Source organism: Caretta caretta, chromosome 7, assembly GCF_965140235.1.
Source record: "Caretta caretta isolate rCarCar2 chromosome 7, rCarCar1.hap1, whole genome shotgun sequence".
NCBI lineage: Eukaryota > Metazoa > Chordata > Testudines > Cheloniidae > Caretta > Caretta caretta.
This window is the reverse complement of record NC_134212.1, coordinates 85,980,768-86,006,056: the sequence shown is the minus strand read 5'-3', so window position 1 is coordinate 86,006,056 and position 25,289 is coordinate 85,980,768. Positions and strand designations below refer to the sequence as shown.

The 25,289-nt window shown below is 40.7% G+C and overlaps 1 protein-coding gene across 5 annotated transcripts in view; it reads left to right on the top strand.

Annotated features, from left to right (window-relative positions):
• The window catches only part of MICU1 (mitochondrial calcium uptake 1), a 208,726-nt gene that overhangs the window by 112,170 nt on the left and 71,267 nt on the right, over positions 1-25,289 (top strand). For 4 of the 5 annotated variants that reach the window (XM_075130908.1, XM_048856880.2, XM_048856881.2 and 1 more), the window contains 2 exons: positions 812-894; positions 9,988-10,185. The exons of the other annotated variant lie outside the window; for it this stretch is intronic. In XM_075130908.1, coding sequence (XP_074987009.1) covers positions 812-894; positions 9,988-10,185 — 281 coding nt within the window. The remainder of the gene's footprint in view (positions 1-811; positions 895-9,987; positions 10,186-25,289) is intronic. 5 annotated transcript variants of the gene reach the window in all.

Genomic DNA, 25,289 nt, shown 5'->3' with positions numbered 1-25,289 from the left:
TGCACTAAGGTTGATGATGCTATATTTTACATTTGAAGACTTCTATCCCCAAAACTGTCAGTACATTATACTTTTACAGATGTAGCATCTCCATTTTACAGCTGGGCTATCTGAGGCAGAGATGGTTAAGTGACTTGCTTAAAGTCACACAGTGAGCCAAAGGCAGAGTCTGTAAAAGAATTGGTTGCCAGACTTCCAGTTCCATGCCGTATGTCTCAGACACGTTTGCCACTCCACAAAATGTTAAAGTAGATCTGCAAAAACAAAAATAATTGTACCCATTTGCTTCTCTATGATGTATTGAGATGGCCTGAACACCTATTCCAAATTTATTTCTATTGGATTTTATATATTAGGAATATCAGATATTGATGTCTCTGTAATGTTGCTGGAGTACTGTTTAGAGAACTGGAGTGAGCTTTCTCAGTCCTCACTTGAAAGGAAAAGGGTTTAATTAACTCAAATTTTTAAAAGCATCTTTTCCCCCAGTGTAGACATATCCGTAGGGAGTCCTACAGAGCTCTTAGCAAGAGGGGTGGAGGCTAAGATTAGGAGCCTTTCTAAGGATAGGGAAAACATTGAATGAATGAACTACAAAAAGCTTCTGGGAGTGAAGTAGAAAATTACATACATTTATGATAGATGTACGTTATAAGAATTAAACAAAACTGCTTTTGGATACAACAATACATTTTTGATCAGCTGGCAGCAAATCTTCCTTTCTAATCTAATTTCTGCTACTTTCTTAATTCAAATAAATATTGTTTACTGGTCAATATTTTTCATTTTAATTATGTTTCTTCTTATGTAGCTCCCCAGAGGAATTTTGAAATTGCCTTCAAGATGTTTGATTTGAATGGTGATGGTGAAGTGGACATGGAGGAGTTTGAACAGGTAAATTTCTGGGAGGTTGACTTCTTAAAGATATACAACCTAAGACTTAATTGTAATGCTTACTATACAACATAATTATGATGGTTTGCTACTAGTAGGTATTGGCACATAGGTGATAGTTCATAGATGCTCTTTCTATGCACCACAGCACACCCTTTTCACTCCAGCTTCCAGTAGGGAACCTTTAATTAAACCAGGAGAATTACGTGCATAATAATCTGCAAAGCCACCATCATTATTCTCTGACTTGAGTCTTGAGAAGGTCTCATGGACAACCCTAGCTCCACAAACAAAAGAAATGAATTGCTGTGCTAGTGTAACTGCTGTTAGGGATTCTGACCTTGCCTGCTCATATTTTTATTACAAAGCTATTGTTTTGTCATAATATTGAATAACTGTGCTTAATGTGTCTGAAACATAAGACTTTATGCATTTGCTTAGAGCTACTTTAGTAATTTTGCTTGACTACTTTGAATTTACTTTCCTATGTTAATTTTCCCCAATCAAAGTAACATCCCATCCCCAATCATATTTGATTTACACAGTTTGACTTTTCAGGTGATGATATCATCCATTGGAGGTAGGGTGAGACAAAACAGTTCTGATTTCTGCTATGTGTAGGTACACATGTTTGCTCTCTTTCAGATTAGGGATGTGTTGTTTTTTTCTTGGACCACAATTTGTGTGGAAAACAGGCTTAAGAGCTCTGAAACTCAAAAAACATCCTTAATTGCCAAATGATAGAAAACCTCCAGAGTTGTAAGACTGATGAAAAAGAAAGGTGAATGCATTCACAAAGAGAAGGAGGTAATTAGCTAGTTGAATGATGAGGCACAGTACAAAACAAGGGAATAGATTCAGAGGAAGAAGGAAAAAAGGTTACACTACATTTGTCTCCATTATCCATTTGTACCAATATGATGCATCGGTTATTATTTATTATATATTGGGTTGTATTTCAAATGTTTCATTTTCCTCCAGAACAAGAGGACACAACCAAATATTCAAAAGTATAATTAGATACACAGAGTGCAAACTAGTGATGTGGCCAGTGTTCTGAACATTGACTCTCTTAAACAAATATCAACCATATCCTATTTCAACAGTATGTTTATGTTCTCATCATAGCGTCTCAGTGCCTGTCTGCATCTCTTATCAAAAAACTAGGTTAAGATCTAATGTTCATCCAAGTCCTCTCCCCTCGAACTCCACACGTTTTAAACAAGAGGCATAACATTTTAAGCTCTTATGGACGTTGCAGACATTCTGGCATTTTCTGCTGAATTCCTGGATGAATAATATGTCTTCTCCACGGGAAGTACAGTGCCTTTGATCCTTTTCCTGCCTAGGTATATTAAGAAAAGCAAACAAAATCAGTAAGAGTAATATCTTACACACTCTATGCAAAAGAATAAATGGACACAAATCTGACATCAGGAATCATAACATTCAAAAACCGGTAGGAGAACACTTCAACCTCTCTGGCCACTCAGTAAAAGATTTAAGGGTGGCAATTTTGCAACAGAAAAGCTTCAAAAACAGACTGCAAGGAAAAACTGCTGAGCTTGAATTAATATGCAAACTAGATACCATTAACTTGGGTTTGAATAGAGACTGGGAGTGCCTGGGTCATTACACATATTGAATCTGTTTCCCCATGTGAAGTATCCTCACACCCCCTTGTCAACTGTCTAAATGGGCCATCTTGATTATCACTGCAAAAGTTTTTTTCTCCTGTTGATAATAGCTCATCTTAATTAATTAGCCTCTTTCTCCACCTTTTCATGTTCTCTATATGTATGTGTATATATATCTTCTTACTATATGTTCCATTCTATGCATCCGATGCAGTGGGCTGTAGCCCACGAAAGCTTATGCTCAAAATAAATTTTAGTCTCTAAGGTGCCACAAGTACTCCTGTTCATCTTACACTTCCTAATAGTTTAACTTCCAAAGCAATGTTATATAAAGCAAAGTAACAATTGAAGGTTATCTTTCAGTTTCACTTTCTAAGATTAACTTGTTTCTTCTTTTTAGTATTTGGTTCCAAAACACATTAATCTATTGTTCTGTAAAATACTGCATATAACAAATAGTCCTTCACTGTGACAATTAGGAGTCATGTCATTTTTTCCTGTACAATATTTAGCCAACCCTGAACTATGGAGGGGCATAATAAAAATTAGTTTAGCAAACACCTCTAAAGGAGATATAGAAAAGCATTGTATGAGCAGTCTGTAATTTTTACCATACTTTTATAACTCTACACATTATAGCTCTACACACCATCGGTCAGTATTTCATAACAATAAAAAGCAGAAACTACCAGTTGTGTGTGGAAACACAGGATTTAGTGTCAGACTAAGTGACACTACCTTTGAGTCTCTTTAATGGAGAACAATTGGAAAATATGTATGCTCGTGAAATGGTACTCCAATTGAGAATGTCCATGGATATCTGAGAACACAAAGGTATCTCTGAATAATCTAGTCACAAATTTTTACCATATATTGATTAATTTTAGAGACTGTTACAAGATATGATGATGATGATACGTATTATTCATTGAAAACTAGGGCCAGAACAGGCGAGTTTTTGTTTTAATTTACTTTGTTTTCTCAGAGTAAGGAAATCTTTGGGATCCATTCTGCCCCATATCACTTATGGATATAGTATCACTGCTATTGTTTACTTCAAAGGAAGAGCTGTGTAACATGCTTTACTTCCTCCATCTTGTTCATTTGTTACAGTTATGCACATAATAGTGTGTATAATTCCCAAATAGTATGGATTGAGGTAATTGCTTGTAAAATGAAACTACAAGACTATTGCATCAATCCTTCTCTTCCAGAGTGGAAATCTGAATTCAGAATTATTACCCAAGTTATGGCCCCATTCATCACTTGCAATAGGTGATAGGGGGGCTGAGCCCTATCAAGCAAGGTTAATAATTCCAATTAGTCATGCTCTGCACCTGGGGGATGATTAATTACCTCCTGGCCAAAGAAGGTGGAACTAGTTCTTATAAGTAGACTGAGGGAGCTCAGTTAGGGAGACAGGTGTCTCTGGTGTAGAGAACCGTGAGATAAGGTTTGACAGACAGGAAACACAGGAGGAAGAACGCTACTGGAGCTGGTTAGGTTCCTTCAGGGGAATCCCTAAGGTAGGGCCAACAAGAGAAGGGCAGAAGGGGGATTAATTTAACGATTTGTTTGGACTTTGATTTGGATTTGTTTGTGCTACCTCGGAAGGGCTTTAGACTTTCATGTGACTTGGCTAGAGGTGAGCTGGGAGAAGACAAATGCTGGGAAAGGCCTTTGCAGGGCAGGGAAGGCTAGAAGCCAGTAGAAGGCTCCAGAGACTAGTTCTTGTGCAGTGCTGTGACTAGAGACAAGGGGGTACCAACATTGTGAGAACATACTATTACGCTACTTGAATGGTGACAGGTTTCATAGTGGTAGCCATGTTAGTCTGTATCGGCAAAAATAAGGAGGAGTCCTCGTTATTTTTGCTATTACGCTATTGTATCCCTAAATACCACTGGCCTGGTTTTCAGAAGTGTTGAGCTCCCTCATTTTCCATCAGCCCATACGTATCAGATACATTCTATTTCCTACCATTCATATAGTTCCTGAATATACCACTTCATAGTCATTTGACCATATTTAACCATTCCAAAAAGCTTCTTACACTACATTTAGTAATCAAAGTAAGTTTAAGAATTTTTACATCCAGCTAAAATCAGTCATTGTTGAATGTTGATAAATGAATTTACAGTACCTTAAGGAAAAAAAGAAAATAGCTAATGGATTGCCAAAAAAAGGCTGAAGCTAAGACAGTATTTAACAGAAATCAAGGCTTTTTTTTATTTTGGGGGTTTTATGTAAAATAAGTGTTCTGAGGATCAAAATTTATAAAATACTTTGAAGATGAAAGTGCTGAATTCTTTTAAGTAATCCCAGTCCACATGATATGCAAAGGGAGGTTTCAGGTGCATTAAGAGGACATATACAAGCTGTTAAGGATATGAATATCTATTTATGCTAAGCTTTTTACATGCTTCCATGTATATACAAAGGAATAAAGGTTGTATACATCACCAGTATAGTTTGATGAAGACTATAATCTCCCCAAAACTTAAATCCACAGCTTTCCAGACAGCAGTTGAAAGGAGCTGTATGTGGAAAGTGGGAAGAGGTCAAGAATATCTAAATGGCTACAGCTATTTAAGAACAAGAACGCTGACTCTAGTGAATATCCAAAGAACATTCCTAGATTCAGCTCGTTTCAGATATCAGTATAAATGATTGGATATACTTTGCAAATAACCCCCCCAAAAACAAACTAAACAAACTGTGGTTCCTTTGGTAGGGATATGTGTATTTTTCAAGAATTTATGCAAATACACCCTGGAATATCATATGCCCTTTTGGGTATTTCAGACCAATGAGGTGTTGTCACCCTTGCTCTGCATCTTTGGGTGCCTCATGATGCTTTACTGCTGTAGCCCCCAACTGGGCTGCTCACAAACAGCCCACCAGCATGTAGGTCGCTCCCTGAGTGTTTGTGTATAGCCATAGCCCTGGTTCAGCAACTCTGATTCCAGTAGTCTGTCAGCAAACACCAGCCACACTCTATCTTAAAGCACCCTTGGTTACCACTTGCAGGGTGATCCTAGCACATACCCAATACTGGATTTTCTCCCAAAATGAGTGTTCTGCACTGTCCAGCCTCTCCTGGCCTCTTCTCAAAGGATCAGTATTTAACAGTTTGCCACCCTAAATAGAGTTACCCATACAGTTCACAACACTGGTTTAGTTTTCATTAAAGAATAAAACAAGTTTATTTAACTACAAGGAGATAGGATTCAAGGAATACAAACATAACCCATTAAAGGAAAAAATGGTTACAAGAGAAATTAAGATAAAATACTTCCTAGTACTAAACTTTAACAAACTAGACTTGGTTCAAGGTGGAAATATTTATACTTCCATACACATAAACCATGCATGTACTTTTGGACTGTATGATTTATTTTAGATGGAGACAAACAAAAGTACCATGATCCTTACTGGGGCCTGCAAACACTGCTATCATATAAATTGGGATGGCCAAACTGTGGCTCACGAGCCACATGCGAGTCTTTTACCATTAAATTGTGGCTCGCAGAGCCCCCCATGTCCTCCCATTTTCCACCTATCAGTCTTTGGGGGGAGAAGGGGGACTTCAGAAGCTCTGCCTTGCAGCAGGGTGGTGCAATAGGGGCTTCTGCCCAGCGAGGAGGGGAGGTCTCGGGGCTTCTGCCCAGCGGGGATGAGGGGCCTTGGAGCTTCAGTCTTGCGGGGAACACCTGCCAGGGCTCAGGGCTGCAGCAGGAGCAGGGCTGAAGCCCCAACCCCTGGCTCCCAGCAGATGTGCCCCAGCTCTCGAACTTTTGAAGATTGTCATGTGGCTCAGAGGGCCAGTAAGTTTGATCAACCCGGATATAAATTATTATCTCCATGAATGCACTACTTCCTGTGTAACAGTCTGCCATGAGCTGAACACTAGCCTCTGTAGGAAAAAGTCCTTAGAGATTCAGAGGCAGTGTGTTCCCAACCAATCATAAATTACATAGCTTCATACATAATTACTTACAGACCATCACCTATATCTGTATGCAAAACGCCTATTAATGTTGGCAGTTTTGACAAATGGAAAATTAGGTGACTATGTTCAATGATATTAAAGGCAAACTGCTTCGGTTTACATTTTAGTGTATTAAAAATGTGAATCCTCATTCCGATTTCATTCTTTTTTTGTTATACATTTTTCTTTTCAAATTGTTTTAAATGACTTTTCTTGTATTGTAAGTACATCAAAATGTCTATAATTTGGAGGACGCATTTAGGCTGTGGGGAGCATAGCAAATCAGTTGGGGCAACTGAAGTTTTAAAAGAGAGAAACCTCACTGCTTTTCATTTTTAAGGTGCAGCTAAGCCTGTATCTCTGATTCCCCCCCTCCCTCCCAGTTGGTGCTCTCCACTTATAACAAGGGTCCTACGTGCTTTCGATATTTAAAACCTTTTGCAGCTGCCACACTGCTTTTATCCCCCATCCAGCATGAGGAGGAGGGAGAGGGGATTGCCAGCAGTGCAGCCAGTGTTTAACCTCCAGAAGTCTTCCAAGGAGAGAGAGGTGAACAGCTCTTCACTTCCTCCTTTCAAAGTATCCCTTTCCTATTGAAGCTAAGGTTTGCTCCACTAGAGTCCCTTGGTGTGGGCTGACAGAGGATGCAGGCATACTCTGAATATCATAGCAGTTTGCTTTCTAAAAAAGGGAGTTTCAGAGGCAGTAAATGGTCAAACCTGGTAAATTGTTTTAATTTGAGAATGGCTGGGGCCTCTCTCTCACCCTTACCCTTTTTTTCTTGGGAAACCCAAAGAAGCCCTCTTCCTACTGAGGTTATTTCATGACTCAGAGGCTGGGGCCAGCAGCAGAAGGCTGTCATAGGGCAGGCTAGGAAGTAGGTGTGTCAGGGGTTATACATCTTGTATGACACATGCATTTGGCTATCCTGTTTGTGTATCTCAGGTAAAGTGTCATGCATTTCACAGAGATGGAGACTCCTTCACTGAACAGCCTTTGCCCAGGTGAGGAAGGGGATTTGGGTTGGGAGCTAGAAGACCTTGTGTTTCTTGGTTTCCTTTTCAGTTGAGCGCTGTTAACATTTTCTGTACAGTTCACAACTCTTAGCACTCACCAAAGCCTCAGATTCTTATCCCAAGAGTCAGCAACTATCATTCACCCTTCCCATTTTACAAATAACAAGGTCACAGCAGGCAGGGCAGGGAATAGAATCCCCATCTGTAATATGATAGAACCTAGTCTCACCACTGAGCCACCCAGCCTTTTAGGCTGAACGTGCTAACTCTGTGGATGTGGCTGACCTCTCTGTAACCACTGCCCTAACCATTAGATCGCACTCTCCTTCCAGAACTAGGATCAGGACCTAGGGATCCGTATATCCAACAGCCCCTGCTGCCTCCGAAACACCTTTTTAATCCATGGGAAAGTGTGTGTTGTCCACCTCTAGGGACTATTCCACACAGAGATAACAACCTACTTCTGATACTAGTTGCTTGTTCAAGTGCAAGAGATCTGTGTTCTGTATTTGAAGCTCCTGAGTTCAAACCCTGCTGCCTATCCTGTTGGGGAAAAATAACATATGATCATGTAATTAAAGACCATCTCAATGCTTCTGCACAGGGGGGCAGGATTAAGGTTGCATGGGTAGGAAATGCCAGAACTATGGTTAAATTTGAGTGCTTGACTGCAGCTTTAATCTTCTTTTAATAACATGTTTATGTATCTATGGGGAGAAAATGTGAACAGGGCACTGGACTTGGGACGAAGAAGACTAGGGTTCAATTCCCAGTTCTGCTACAGTGTTGCTTGGTGACCTTGGGCAAGTCACATTCCTCCTTGTGCCTCCACTTCCCAATCTGTAAAATGGGCAGAATGATACTGACATTTGTACGTCACTTTGAGGTCTGTGGATGAAAAGTGCTATATCAGAGCTGGGTATTATTATTATGCTGATTATATTATACATACATAGTGAGTTTTGTCTAAATAGACTGGACCTCCCCTTAAATTGGTATGAGGACCCTGGAGTAACTGTAATTGTTATAAATTCATAGTGTTTTTAAGGCTGGAAGGGACCATTAGACCATCAAATCTGACCTGTATAACACAGGCCAAAGAATTGCACCCAGTTACCCTGAATTGAGTCCAGGAATTTGTGTTAGAATTTAGTCAATCTATAGTCGAAGACATCAAGAGATGGAGAATCCACCACTTCGTTGGTAGTTTGTTCCAATAGTTAATAACTTTAAAAAAACTGCGCCTTTTTTCTAATTTGAATTTATCTGGCTTTAACTTCCAACCATTGGTTTTTGTTATGCCTTTCTCCTCTGGATTAAAGTGCCCTTTAAGTACCCAGTATTTTCTCCCAGGCGTGGTACTCATACACCATAATCAAGTGACCTTTTTGATAAGCTAAGCAGATGGAGTTCTTTAAGTCTCACACTGTAAGACATTTTTTCCAGCCCTCTAATTCTTTGTGGCTCTTTTCTTTACCCTTTCCAATTTTCAACATCCTTTGAAAATGTGGACACCAGTATTGGGTCTCATCAAATGCTGTATACGAAGATAAAATCGCTTTCCTACTCCTACTCCCCCGTTTATCATACAAGATTCCTGCAGGCCTTTTTGCCACAGTGCAGCATTGGGAACCCATACTGAAAAGTTTTTCTGCTACCACCCTTAATCTTTTCTAGAGTTGCTGCTCTCCAGAATACTTCCCTCTTCTGTAGGCATGGCATGCATTCTTTGTTCCAAGATGTATGACCTCACATTTGGCTATATTAAAACATTTTGTTTCTATGGGTCCAGATACCCTAGCAATCCAGGTTGCTCTGTATGACTGCCCTGTTCTCATTATTTACAACTTTGACGGTCTTTGAGTGCAGTACTCAATCGGCTTAATTGTAACTAGTCTACCAAATTTCTCAGGAGTGTTCCTTCTGGTCATCTTTCTTGATGGTTGGGACATACTTCTCTCAGCCAAGAAACCAAGTTCTTTGGTTGGTGCAGGCAAGCTTCAGCTGTTCCTTCCCCTCATCCCATGCAATACATCTTGGGCTCTTGCCTACTGCTTTTGAAAAGATAAGCTCCCCATTGTCTACAAGTGACTCTGCTTCCCTAATGCTTTTGCTGGTAGCTTTTGCGGGACAGGGTCAGCTAGGGCACCAGACTGGTTAAAATATGAAGGTAACAACCACATTTTCAATGTATGTAACTGATTTTTATTTTATTTTTTTAAACTGAGAATTGGAAAAAAATAAAAATCAGGATCCAGCCACCCTATGCACTGAAGTAACAAAGTAACTCCTCTTTGTACAGCTAACCACTTCACAGACTTGACAGTGACAAAATGGTCAAGAGTAACACTTCAACCAGTTGGCACAGTTAACAATGATACATTGGCCAACACAAGTACTTCCTTATGATGCTATTTTCCTTGCTAACTACTTTTTTTTTCCTGCTTAGGTCCAGAGCATTATTCGCTCCCAAACTAGTATGGGAATGCGTCACAGAGACCGTTCTACTACAGGAAATACTCTAAAGACTGGCTTCAGCTCTGCCTTGACAACATACTTTTTTGGATCTGATCTGAAAGGAAAGCTGACAATCTCAAACTTCTTAGAGTTCCAGCGAAAACTTCAGCATGATGTTCTGAAGCTCGAGGTGAGAATTCGTTGACTTTGGGCGGGGGCTGACTGAGGTCAGTCATGGAGTGCCCTATTGTGGTGTACTGAGGTGATCACCTGAGGGCTATCTTCATGAGGGTGAGCGTGGGTGTGGGCGAGGAGGGAGAGCTGGTGCTATAAATGTATTCTAGCAGCTGCTGAGACATAGGAGTTAACATAATGAATCAGATTAGTGGTTCAGTATCTTGTCGACAACACCAGGTACTTCAGAAGAAGGTACAAGTGATCCCGCAATAGGCAGTTATGAGATAAACTCTACTCGGGCAGGTTATCTAATCCTCAATAGTTAGAGAGTGATTTGTGCCCTGAATCACGAGGGCTCATGTCTTCCAGAACTCTTGGATTTTTAAAAAATTGCTATTATAACTCTGGATAGCCTTGTTTATATAAGGTTATGGCTACACTGGCACATTACAGCACTGCAACTTTCTCTCTCAGGGGTGTGAAACCCCCCCCTCTCTCCCAGCTCTTTCCCAGCGCTGGCGCGCGACCACACTCGCACTTCAAAGCGCTGCTGCGGGAGTGATCCCGCGGCCGCGCTTTGAAGTTTCGAGTGTAGCCATACCCTTAGTGTTTGGTCCTTTTCGGAATCCTGCTAAACTCTTGGTTTCAGTGACATTTTGTGCCAATAACTTTCTTAGGGTAACTTGCCTTGTGTGAATGGCTATCTTTGCATTAATTTTGGATTTTTCTGCCACTTAATTTAATTGAATGTCCTATTCTTGTATTATATGAGAGCATTAAGAAGCTCCCAGTCTACACATGCTCATATTCATTTATATGAGTTTAAGCACCTGTTGGTTTTTAAATGTAGCTATACTCAGAAAAGCAAGTATAAAAATAGCATTATGGAATTCCATGGTCACTTTCTCTCAATTTCCAAATAAAATCTACTCACTTTAAAGGTAAAATCTTTATTTTTCTGACTAGTAATCCTGCAAACTCAACCTGGGCTCTGAGTGACCAAGTGCAGTGTCTTATGTTTCAGCCAGAAAGAACTATTTTGCAGGCTAAATAATCTCCTCACTTAAACTTTTGCAGCCCAGTTACTTCCAGTAAGGTGGCACAGGTGTAACTAGCTAAACCAGTAATGAACTCAAACAATTCTGTTTAATGTGCAAAAAGGAACAAAATCCAGTTGTTCTTTCTTCGCTGCTAACTGAAGTAAAAAGTAATCAATTTCTCATTAAATTAATCATTACAAATAATTAATCCTTAAAGTCAGCAAATGTGACTCTGAATACACACAGGGAGCAGACTGAGTTAGGAATATGCCATTTTTTATACTGCCATTTTTCAGACTAGAACGAACTACATTTTATAGTTCCTCTGTGGTGTATAAGTTGGAAATAAGAAAAATAAACATTAAGAGTTGTGGAAAAAGTGAAACTAGTTTCACAATAATAAGGGTTATAAATGAATAAGGTTTTCATGCTCAGTGACTGCAACAGCACCATATTCCCTGAGTTTTCCAAACACCAACATTGCCCTCTACGCCATGCAAAAATTGTCCCTGAAATTTCTTCCTTGCCCATTACTCTAACCCACATAGTCCCTCCACTAACTCCCTCTTCCCCTTGTCACTGTTCTCAACGCCTTACATAACTTAGCCCCTCTCCAGTACCTGCTTTTGGTTGTTTCATGTCATGGAGCACTGTCATGGATGGGTATGAACTGTTCAGGCAGGGGAGGAAAGGTGGAGGAGTTGCACTGTATGTAAGAGATCAGTATGATTGCTCAGAGCTCCAGTACGAAACTGGACAAAGCCTGTTGAGAGTCTTTGGGTTAAGTTTAGAAGCGAGAGCAACGAAGATGATGTCCTGGTGGGCATGTGCTATAGACCACTGGACCAGGAGGATGAGGTGTAGGCGAGGCTTTCTTCAGACAATTAACTTAAGTTTCCAGAACACATGCCCAGGTTCTAATGGGGGACTTCAATCACCCTGACAATCAGCTGGGAGAGCAATACAGCAGTGCACAGACAATCCAGGAAGTTTCTGGAGATTGTTGGGGACAACTTCCTACTGGAGGAATCAACCACGGGCCATTCTCCTCTTGACCTGCTGCTTACAAACTGGGAAGAATTGGTAGGAGAAGTAGAAATGGGTGGCAACCTGGGCAGCAGTGACCATGAGATGGTTGAGTTCAGGATCTTCACAAAAGGAAGAAAGGAGAGTAGCAAAATACGGACCCTGAACTTCAGAAAAGCAGACTTTGACTCCCTTAGGGAACTGATGGGCAGGATCCCTTGGGAGGCTAATATGAGAGGAAAAGTAGTCCAGGAAAGCTGGCTGTATTTTAAAGAAGCCTTATTGAGGGCACAGAAACAAACCATCCCGAAGGGCAGAAAGAATAGCAAATATGGCAGGCGACCAGCTTGGCTTAACAGTGAAATCTTCAGTGAGCTTAAACACGAAAAGGAAGCTTACAAGAAGTGGAAACTTGGACAGATGACTAGGGAGGAGTATAAAAATATTGCTTGAGCATGCAGGGGTGTAATCAGGAAGGCCAAAACACAACTGGAGTTGCAGCTAGCAAAGGATGTGAAGGGTAACAAGAAGGGTTTCTACAGGTATGTTAGCAACAAGAAAAAGGTCAGGGAAAGTGTGGGACCCTTAATGAATGGGGGAGGCAACCTAGTGACAGAGGATGTGGAAAAAGCTGAAGTACTCAATGCTTTTTTTTGCTTTGGTCTTCACAAACAAGGTCAGCTCCCACACTGCTGTCCTGGGCAACACATTATGGGGAGGAGGTGAACAGCCCTCAGTGGTGAAAGAACAGGTTAAGGACTATTTAGAAAAGCTGGATGCCTTCCATACATCCGAGGGTGCTGAGGGAATTGGCTGATGTGATTGCAGGGCCATCTTTGAAAGAGCATTATCTTTGAAAACTCATGGTGATTGGGGAAGGTCCTGGACAATTGGAAAAAAGCAAATATAGTGCCCATCTTTTAAAAAGAAAAGACGGAGAACCCAGGGAACTACAGGCTGGTCAGCCTCACCCCAGTCCCTGGAAAAATCATGGAGCAGGTCCTCAAGGAAACCATTTTGAAGCACTTGGAGGAGAGGAAGGTGATCAGGAACAGTCAGAATGGATTCACCAAGGGCAAATCATGCTTGACCAACCTGATTGCCTTCTATGATTAGATAACTGGCTCTGTGAATATGGGGAAAGCAGTGGATTGGATATATCTTGACTTCAGCAAAGCTTTTGATATGGTCTCCCACAATATTCTTGCCAGCAAGTTAAAAAAGTATGGATTGGATGAATGGACTATAAGTTGGATAGAAAGCTGGCTAGATTATCGGGCTCAACAGGTAGTGATCAATGGCTCGATGTCTAGTTGGTAGCTGGTATCAGGCGGAGTGCCCCAGGGGTTGGTCCTGGGGCCAGTTTTGTTCAACATCTTTATTCATGATCTGGATGATGGGATGGATTGCACCTCAGCAAATTTGCAGATGACACTAAGCTGGGCGGAGAGGTAGATACACTAGAGGGTAGATATAGGGTCCAGAGTGATGTAGACAAATTGGAGGATTGGGCCAAAAGAAATCTGATGAGGTTCAACAAGGACAAGTGCAGAGTCCTGCACTAAGCTTGAAGAATCCCATGCACTGCTACAGGCTGGGGACTGACTGGCTAAGCAGCAGTTCTGCAGAAAAGGACCTGGGGATTACAGTGAATGAGAAGCTGGATATGAGTCAGCAGTGTGCCCTTGTTGCCCAGGAGGCATATTGGGCTGCATTAGTAGAAGCATTGCCAGCAGATCGAGGGAAGTGATTATTCCCCTCTATTCAGCACTGGTGAGGCCACATCTGGAGTACTGTGTCCAGTTTTGGCCCCCCCCAATACAGAAAGGACATGGACAAATTGGAGAGAATCCAGCAGAGGGCAACAAAAATGATTCGGGCTGGGACACGTGACTTACAAGGAAAGGCTGAGGGAACTGGGCTTGTTTAGTCTGCAGAAGAGAAAAGTGAGGGGGGATTTGGTTGTAGCCTTCAACTGCCTGAAGAGGGGTTCCAAAGAGGATGGAGCTTGGCTGTTCTCAGTGGTGGCAGATGGCAGAACAAGGAGCAATGGTCTCAAGTTGCAGTGGGGGACGTATTATGCTATACAAAGCACACGGGCTCTTTTATAAGAGAGAAGGCAAATATGCCATATTTATTGAAAATACAACAGTTAGCATATGCTTTTCAGTCGCGCACACACACACACTCACTCTCCTGCCAGTTGCTGTTCTTATAGATACCAGTCTGGATCAATCTTGTGGCCAGCCAGATTGGTCTTATAGGGGAGTCAGGCTTTGTCAGTCACGATCTGATGCTCCTAGAGTAGTGGCAAGACGAACCCAAAATCCCATGGCAAAGCACCCTGTTCTTATAGTTCTTTTTCTCTGTTGAAATCTATGGATTTTGCTGTGTCAGTTTATGACAGGTTACTCCTTAATTCGTATCTTTTAATGTAAAAACATTCCAAAACACCTCCGAGAGGGTTATCCTGTCCTGGTTCCGATTTAATCAATTGTCCTGTCTTTAGGGGTGCCAGCCTTCACCTCACGGTCGTCAACTTGCCCTTCCTTCATTATTGATGTGTGCTGATGATTTTCTGGTGTCGTTAAGTCTCTTTACTCCTTTTTCCTTGACCATCTGGCTATAACAATGGCCTTCACATCTTATCTTTTCCTGATTCATACATTCCTCATTCACACAAACAGTCTTTTTACAGAGATCTTTGAGAATACAAACAGTGTCAGTTTATTTTGAATCTCCTTAACATAGATACAATACAAGATCCTGTCTTTTACTTACTAGACCTTAAAAACAATGAAATGTATATTTAACTAGAGTGCCTAATTTGTAATACATGTAGGAAACCATAGTAGACATTATAACTTATCCTAAAACAAAAGGGTGACCATAGTCATAAGGATTGTTCTGGTCTGTCCCTACCTTAACATCAGTATAGACACTGGCAGTCTGTTAGATGCATTCCTACCAATGTCCCAGAGGGTCATTCCTTTCTGCTATTCAAAAAGGGTAGCTGGTAAAATGAAATCAAGACATACATTAGTACCTCTATTCTTATATTACAATTATAAAATCCTGCTCCTACAGAGGTCTAGGTTGGATATTAGGAAACACTATTTCACTTGGAGGGTGGTGAAGCACTGGAATGGGTTACTTAGGGAGGTGGTGGAATCTCCATCGTTAGAGGTTTTTAAGGCCTGGCTTGACAAAGCCCTGGCTGGGATGATTTAGTTAGTGTTGGTCCTGCTTTGAGCAGGGGGTTGGACTAGACGACCTCCTGAGGTCTCTTCCAACCCTAATCTTCTATGATCCCCACCACCACCACCATTGCCTCCTCTACTCCACCAATGATGTTAACTTTGTTCATTCATTCATCAGCTTCTCACGCACACATCTCCGTGGTTTCGTTCATGTGATTTCCTATGTGAGGAACATTCTTCTGAGTTCATTCATCACTTTATTCACATTCATGTATTTCCTAAAGACCCATTTCTGCAATGAAGCGGATGGAGTTTCTAGCTGACTTGTAAATATAAGTTTGAAGAGTAATTATGAATAACTTGTCTTTATTTCAAAAAGTAGTAATATAACTTAACCTTGTATTACCAAAGCCCTGCAAAGCACCACCTTGATCTCTCGAGTAATTTTTGAACCCCTTCTCCTTGCATTGACTTTTTGTCTTTAGGTAGTAGTCTCCTTTGGGCAAGGCATGTTCCTTCTTATTCTGTTTAGAAAATGTCTAGCACATTATGGCAATATCAGAAACCAATCCCTAAGGGTCACTCTCTTATATGGTCCTAATTATCCATGGCTGCTGCCTGCTTTAAAAAGAGATGGGGGGAGGAGGAGAAATCAAGCAATTCTGAGGAACGCTTCCAATATATGATCAGCTGGTGCCTTTTTTTTGAGTGAGTTTAAAAAATCATTATCAGTAATACTCAAGGTTGTTTTGAGTGCTATAACTGCAGAATAGAGTTTGAAGAAAAACTGTTTACTTCTCCAAAGGGATAGATTTATGTATGTTTCAACCACTGATTTGAAATTGTAAAGCAGCTGTTCTCACAGTGGGAAGCTCAGATTTTTCTTCCAGGAAAATGCAAAAAGGGACATTCTTACTTTGGGCTCAGCCAACAGAAAACCGTCTATTGTATTTAACATACTGTATGGTTAGTTTCTTTTGCTGATTGCTAAGGTGAAAGAACTCTTTCTAGCTAAGTTAATAGCCTTCCCTGTTGTTGTGGTTTTTTTTATATTATCAAAATGTTCACACGTTTCAAGAAAATTTCAGCTGAAACCCCCTCTGAATAGAATTGTATCAGGTAAAGCCTGAATATGTTTCTCATTCTCTACAGGAGAAATGCCAAGACAACACTTAAGAAACACTGGAACAGTGAAGTCCTCTACTTCCTCCTTTTGCTTACTTTTTTAAACTTAATTATATTTCCCATAATTTTGTTAAAATCTCAGCAATTTGCTCCATCATGGATGTGAAGAGTAAAAGTAACCTAAGCTGGGGGAAAAACAGAAGCTTTTAACAACATAATAGAACTCTCCTGTGGTTTGGGTACTTCCATGATTTATTTTCCTCTCCACTTATACCTTACTGCTTAGTTACAGTCTTTTAAATTGGAATTTGGCATGCAATGTAGTTTATGGTTCCCACTATATAAATTAAAACATGTATGAACTATGCAGTTGATTGATTGCCCTCCATATGTTGCTTTTTCTTACTGGATAGATGATGTATTATAATGGTGAGTTAATGCAGATATTTCCTCCCTTGTTGTCACTCTGCAAGAGACAAATGCTGAAATGTTTCTCCTTCGAAAAAGCAAGCTGAGCCATCCCTGTTTACTCTTGAGCAGTGGTGTAACCAAGTACTCTATCCTGTTGGTATACGCAGTGTTTTGCCTGTATAATACCATCTGGATGATGGTGATCCACTCATTTGAAATAAGGGCAATTTCACATTATACATTATACTATTTCTGCTTCTTAGCTTTTTCTTATAGGTGCCACTGAGGACGGGTAAGGCGATAGAGGGAGAGAGAGATCGGTAAGACACTGGCAGCCGTTGTTGTTGTTATTATTGGGTGTTTCTAAAAGAGGAACTAAACATTTTATTATTAATATTTCAGAAGGTCTCCTCCCTCCCTCTTAAAATGCTTGGTACCAGTAATGACTTAAAAGTTAGTCTAATTTCTCTTCCAACTGGCTCCTTATTACTAGCAATGGGATGTGGCTACTAGCATCAAAACATTGGTGAAGTATAGCTTGAGAATACCAACACCAATTTGCTTTAGTGTGGTATTTTTAGGAAAATTTACTGGCCATTATTTCCTGATGGCCTAACATTTGGGATGGAATCCAATTTTGACTCACTCAGTCTGTTCCATAGGTTTGGTGGCTCAGAATTAGTCTGCCAAATGTACATGGAAATGGTAGCCAGGCCTTGCACTTAATGTGGGACCAGCAGACGCTCCTGGTGCAAGTGCCAGGATTGCTCCCTGTCAAAGACTCCTTGTCTAGTAGTGGAGAACAGAGATACAAAGTGAAAAGCAATGGGATTTTCTGAAAATGGTGTTACAACCCCAGGCCTCATTTCCATTGTCCTAAAATCCTGTTTCTCTTGAAGGGAAGAGGTTGCTGTGGGGGGAAGTCAACAGCCTGCAGGATGACTCTGCATCCCTGAAGACAGTCCTTGTTTTCAGGGCCTGTCTTGGCACTCAAGTAGATTTTCTTTTTTTCTTTGCTTATTTTTAATAAAAACAAATTGTAAGAAGCGCCATTGGCACCTTGCTCTAAACAGAGCACATGCACACACTGCATGGAGTCCTAAAATTATCCCTTTTTAGGATTTGGCTTTATTGATAACTCTATTAGCAACAACAACAAACTTCAGCCTCGGGCTTCTCCACAAGTTCAGCTGTTCTTGGGGCTCTCCTGCTGTATCGCCTCTGTCCCAGAAAGATACTCCAAACCTTATATCCTGGCTGGAGCTAACAAGAAGCCAGCTTGAATCAGAAGTAAATACTTTACATCCTTATGCTGGGTTCCAGTTCCTGAAGTTAGGGTGACTCAGATGAATTCTTCATTCTTTTGCCAGGTCTTACAAATAACCACCATTACACCCTGTAAAATGTCATCTGAAATATTGTTTACAATTCTTATCACCTATGGTCAAGAAAGATTAATTCAAACTGAAACAGGTGCAGAGAAGAGCTACTAGGATGACTAGGGGAAATGAAAGGGCTATCTTTTGAGAAGAAGCTGGAAGAACTCTACTTGTGTAGTCTCTCAGAAAGAAGACTGAGAGGGGATATGGTTGCTCTGTATAAATACATCCAGAGAGTAAACACCATAGAGGATGAAGAACTATTTAAGTTAAAGGACAATGTTGGCTCAAGAAAAAATGGGAATAAACTGAAATTTAAGCCCATTGCTCCTTGTCCTATCCTCAGAAGTTAAGGAGAACAATTTTTCTCCCTCCTCCTTGTAACAGCCTTTTATGTACTTGAAAACTGTTTTCATATCCCTTCTCTTCTCCAGACTAAACAAACCCAGTTTTTTTCAATCTTTCTCTCATAGGTCATGTTCTCTAGACCTTTTATCATTTTTGTTGCTCTCCCCTGGACTTTCTCCATTTGTCCACATGTTTCCTAGAATGTGGCGCCCAGAACTGGACACAGTACTCCAGTTGAGGCCTAATCAGGGTGGAGTACAGCGGAAGAATTACTTCTTGTGTCTTGCTTACAATACTCCCGCTAATGCATCCCAGAATGTTGTTTGCGGGTTTTTTTGCAACATGGTTACACTGATTCATATTTAACTTGTGATCCAGTATGACCCCCCAGATCCCTTTCCACAGTACTCCTTCCTAGGCAGTCATTTCCCGTTTTGCATGTGTGTAGCTGATTGTTCCTTCCTAAGTGCCGTACTTTGCATTTGCCCTTATTGGAATTTCATCCGGTGTCTTATGTTCCTAAAGTTCATGCTTCAGATGGTCACCTATAGGGGTCAGGGGTCGTTCACCCCCCAATACATCCTCTGTGTGTGGTTTTTTTGTTTGTTTGTCTGTCTCTTTCCTCAGAAGTATCAGAGATGGCCATGACTGGAGATGGGACACGGAACAGAGGGCCAGTTTTCTGAGGTGTCACTGAGCATTCTCTCTATCACATGCTTAGCTGGCTGATTCTTGCTCACATGTTCAGGGTCTAATTAATCACATGGAATTAGGAATGAATTTTCCCCCAGGTCAGATTGGCAGTTACCTTGGGGTTGATTTTTCCTTCCTTTTCAGCATGGATTGGAGGTCACTTGCTGGGATTTCTTGTATGCAGATCATATCAATAGCATGTTGATGAACAAGAGCACTGATTAAGTGTCGCTTGGCTGTTGATAAACCCTCAGTGATGAGTTGTAAGACTCCACATGTGGGCCCAATGGTATGGAACCCAAGAGATTGCACATTCTTAGGATTACTGGAAACGGCGATACTGGGATTCTTCAAGTATGAACTTACAGAAGTTGGTTTTCTAGGAGGATCATTCACTTCCTTGGACTGTGCTGGGTACTGACAGCTGGCACCACAAGAACGCTGATTCATTTCCACCCTTGCTGGGAGTTTCAGGATACATCTCACTTTAAGAATTCCCTGCCATTGCAGAGGCCTCAGGCATTGCTGCACCTTGGTCCCTCCTACTGTCTGTGGCACATAACAATTTAGTCTCCTGTAGGCTATAATATTTTGGTCTAAGTTTGCATCTTGGATTTAGTGCAGATGCTGGGTGGTATTGGTGGCCTGTGATATATAGAGGGTCAAACTGGATAATTTGGTGGTCCCTTCTGACCTTTTAAATTCTGCAACTGATATTTGGTCCGTTTTTTGTAAAACCCTACCTACAGATTACTACAAATCTTCTGTCATGGTTACCATAGTGAAATAAGATTGCTGCACAATTAGTGACTGTATGAAAGCGTGTTTTCCGACTGCTATAATTTATGTGGGTGAAAAGATGATTGATCTCAGTTGGATTCTTGACTATTGACCAGCCGTTGTGGTGGAAATAAGAGTGTAGCAATGTCAGATTGGTTGAGCGCCATAAGCTATTAAACACTGCAAGAATCTATAAATCAAACAGTTAGAGAAAAGGTTTTTTGAAAGCCAGTTGTAACTTTTCCAATTGAATTTACCAAACTGTCACGGGGTGCACTCACTGCTAGTGGTGCCGCCCCCTGGCCAGGCTGGGGATTAGTTCTGCCAGGTTTTGCACCCACCCCATCTCCAAAGGTATCTTTCTGATCGTCCTCTTACCTGCGGACCTCTCTTGCTCCAGGAACCACAGCCTCCTCTTCATGACTCAGCCCTCTGGCCAGGTCACTATGCGGTTTCCCCTTCCAGGAGTACCAGAGTCTTTCCAGGTCGAATCATCCCAGGCAGTCCAGTGTCCCCTGCCTGGTCTGTGCCATGTCCCCACTGGCTGGTAGGGGAACTCGGGCCCACCCTCAACTTTAGGTTCCAGCTCAAGGACCATCTAATCAGCAGCTAAGGTCTGTGCTCCTGTTCCTTGCTGTCCCCTGAGCCTTCTCCTATCTTCCTGGCTTCCAGCCTCTCAACTCCTTCCTCTCAAGGAGTGACTACAGCCTACCTTTCTGCAACCTCCTCTGTTCTCTGATTCTGTGATTTATACAGGACCCTCCTGTTCCTGGCTAGCTGAGCCTTATTTAATCAATCTCTGCTCCCTGACTTCTCCTCCAGGTGCAGCCCAGGGACTTAATTGGCCTCCTAGGCCACCTTAACCCTTTCAAGCCTTGTGTGCGGTGAACACCCCATCACACAGACAAAAAGTTTTGCAGTGTAACTTACTACTGGAGTAGCTTGCATCTTAGACTGTAGCTTCAAAGAAATTGTGTATAAACTGTTTTCGTAAATTAGCTGTGATATGGTAATCTTCAGACTAGGAATTGAATGGAGCCTACCTCATATTTGCCTGTTATTTACTCTTCATAACACAAGAACTAGGGGTCACCAAATGAAATTAATAGGCAGCAGGTTTAAAATGAATAAAAGGAAGTATTTCTTCACACGGTGCACAGTCAACCTGTGAAGCTCTGTGCCAGAGAATGTTATGAAGGCTAATACTGTAACAGGGTTCAAAAAAGAACTAGATAACTTTATGGAATACAGGTCCATCAATGGCTATTAGCCAGGATGAGCAGGGATCATGTCCCTATCCTCTGTTTGCCAGAAGCTGGGAATGGGTGACAGGGAATGGATCACTTGATGATTACAGGTGCTGTTCATTCCCTCTGGGGCACCTGGCATTGGCCACTGTTGGAAGACAGGCTACTGGGCTAGATGGAACTTTGTTCTGACCCAGTATGGCCGTTTTTATGTTCTTATATACATGGAGTGAGTCATTGAACTATCAGATGGTAACAGCTATTGGTCATTACTGACCAGGACAGTATCTGAACCAGTGATCAAGAAGAAAAAGGTTTCTTTATCCTGTCAACAGTTGTATGAGCCACCCAGTCCCTCTGTATGTATACCACTTCTCCTGCTGCTTAGTTTTCTGTCCATATACTTATGTAGCTTTGTCGTCTTTTCCCTCCATCTCCAGTCTAATCTGCTTCCTTTTTCATGTCCCTCCCTTGCTGTTGCCCATCTCTCCTCTCTCTCTTTCTTTGCCACATCACTTCCCTCTCATTTATAAACACTCACTCTGGCATATGTTTACCCAGTTTCACCCATTCCTTCCTTCCTTTGTCTCCCCTTCCCTCCTTGAAGTAATCAGGTGCTCACCTATGACTGGCAAATGGATGGAAACTCATGTATGCTGGCCCAGGTAACAGTAGTAGCTGACTGCATGTAGTGGTGGTGGTGACGGTGTTAATAGGCTGCCAGTCCTCTCCCCTCTATGATAATCATTGCTGCAGAGTTATAAGGAAGTGACTCGGTTACTTTCAGACATCTTAAAGTGAAACCTGAACACTGAAGGTACAGGGGCAGGAAATGTGTAAATCTATCTATCTTAACACTAGATCCACTTAATTTCCATATTTTCATTTTCTTCTCCATGTGCTGATTATTAAATAATTAGTTGCAAGGATTAATCTCGCAGTACATCTGCTTTTCGTGTTCCTATGTTGAAGTCCGATTTGTACAATATTGCTTTATACAGTACCAGCACAATGAGGTCTTGGACCATGACTAAGGCTCCTAGGCACTACAGTAATACAAATAATAAGAGTGTTAATTCTGGTGCACAGATGGTTGTTATGTGGAAATGAAGTCGTCAACATAGATTTAACTTTACCTCCTGATGAAGTGAAATATTTAAAAAATAGAGGAGAGGGAGAAAGGAGAACACAGTCAAAAGAAAAATGAGGTACTATCGAAGAACGTGAATGAGCAATAAAGTGTGTTAGTAATAAATGGTGTTCTAACTGTAGCACTGGTATACACCCCTCGTGGCCTTGAGCAAGCTACATAAACTGCCTCCATTTCCCCATTAATAACATGAATATAATTAGGGCTGTCAAGCAATTAAAAAAAGTAATCGCAATTAATCACACTGTTAAATGATAATAGAATACCATTTATTTAAATGTTTTTGGATATTTTCTAAATTTTCAAATATATTGATTTCAATTACAACACAGAATACAAAGTGTGTACAGTTCTCACTTTATATTTATTTTTTATTACAAATATTTGTGCTATAGAAAACAAAAGAAAAAGTATTTTAATTCACCTCATACAAGTACAGTAGTGCAGTCTCTTCGTCATGAAAGTTGAACTTACAAATGTAGAATTATGTACAAAAAACCCTGCATTCAAAACAAAACAAAATGTAAAACTTTAGAGCCTGCAAGTCCACTCAGTCCTACTTCTTATTCAGCCAGTCACTCAGACAAACAAGTTTGTTTACATTTACAGGAGATAATGCTGCCTGCTTCTTGTTTACAGTGTCACCTGAAAGTGAGAACAGGCATTCGCGTGGCACTGTCCTAGCCAGTGTTGCAAGATATGTATATGCCAGATGCGCTAAAGATTCATATGTCTCCATCTTCAACCACCATTCCAGAGGACATGTTCATGCTGAAGATGGGTTCTGCTTGATAACGATCCAAAGCAGTGCAGACTGACTCATGTTCACTTTCATCGTCTGAGTCAGATGCCACCAGCAGACGGTTGATTTTCTTTTTGATGGTTTGGGTTCTGTAGTTTCCGCATCGGAGTGCTGCTCTTTTAAAACTTCTGAAAGCATGCTCCACACCTTGTCCCTCTCAGATTTTGGAAGGCACTTCAGATTCTTAAACCTTGGGTTGAGTGCTCTAGCTATCTTTAGAAATCTCACATTGGTACCTTTTTTGCATTTTGTCAAAATCTGCAGTGAAAGTGTTCTTAAAATGAACAACATGTGCTGGGTCATCATCCGAGACTGCTGTAATATGAAATAAATGGCAGAATGCAGGGAAAACAGAGCAGGAGACATACTATTCTCCCCCAAGGAGTTCAGTCAAAATTTAATTAACGCATTTTTTTTTAACAAGTGTGATCAGCCTGGGAGCATGTCCTCTGGTATGGTGGCCAAAGCATGAAGGGGCATACGAATGTTTAGCGTATCTGGCATGTAAATACCTTGCAATGCCAGCTACAAAAGTGCTATGCAAATGCCTGTTCTCACTTTCAGGTGACATTCTAAATAAGAATCAGGCAGCAGTATCTCCTGTCAATGTAAACAAACTTGTTTGTCTTAGCGACTGGCAGAATAAGAAGTTCGACTGAATGGACTTGTAAGCTCTAAAGTTTTACATTGTTTCGTTTTTGAGTGCAGTTATGTAACCAAAAAAAAATCTGCATTTGTAAGTTACACTTTCATGATAGAGATTGCACTTCAATACTTGTATGAGGTGAATTGAAAAATACTATTTCTTTTGTTTATCATTTTTACAGTGCAAATATTTGTAATTAAAAATAATATAAAGTGAGCACTGTGCACTTTGTATTCTGTGTTGTAATTGAAATCAATATTGAAAATGTAGGAAAACATCCAAAAAATTTAATAAATTTCAATTGGTATTCTATTGTTATAAGTGTGATTAAAACTGCTGTCAAACGCGATTAATTTTTTAATCACAATTAATTTTTTTGAGTTAATCACGTGAGTTAACTGCAATTAGTCGACAGCCCTAAATATAATACTTAATTCACCAGAGTGTTTATAAAGATTGAATTAATCCTTAAAATGATTTGACATAAAGATGCTGTATAAGTGCTAATTATTGTTTGGAGCCACTTTATAGCTAGCATAGTTAGGCTATGTCTACACTACGGACCTTACAGCAGCATATTGTACTGTTGCAGCTGTACCACAGTAAGGTCTCCTGTGTAGCTGCTGTATGCTGATGGGAGAGAGCTCTCCCGTCAACATAATTAACCACCCTCAACGAGCAGCAGTAGCTATGTTGGCAGGAGAGCGTCTTCCACTGACGTATCGCTGTCCACACTGGCGCTTTTGTTGGTGAAACTTACGTAGGTTGGGAGGGTGGCTTTTTTCACGCCCTTTACTGTCAAAAGTTTTGCCAACAAAAGTGCTAGTGTAGACAAAGCCTTAGATTGGGTTGAGATTTGCACACAGAAGTTAAACTTTTTTGTTATGTCTGATGAATACCATGTATTCTTCCCCAATTGATGGCACTTACTGTTTAAGATTCTCTGAACATTTGTTTTATACTCAGTTACATGTTAGCCCGAGTTATAAACAGTTTAAAATGGCCACCTACAAAAGTTTTGTGGTGCTTCTAGCTTTTTTAGATTCCTCCAGAAAATAAATTCTTGAAGTTCTTTTGTTTTTTGACTGAAAAACTCCCTCATTTCTACATTCAGAGAATGTTAAAGTTCAGCCAATTCAGAGAATGTTAAAGTTTATTTATGGGTCATTTTTTTTCATTTGTTCACATAATGAGTAATAACTCTTTCTGTCTCTGTTGCAATGATTGCCTTCAATATTTTTGTAGTTCCATATATTTGTTGTCAAATATT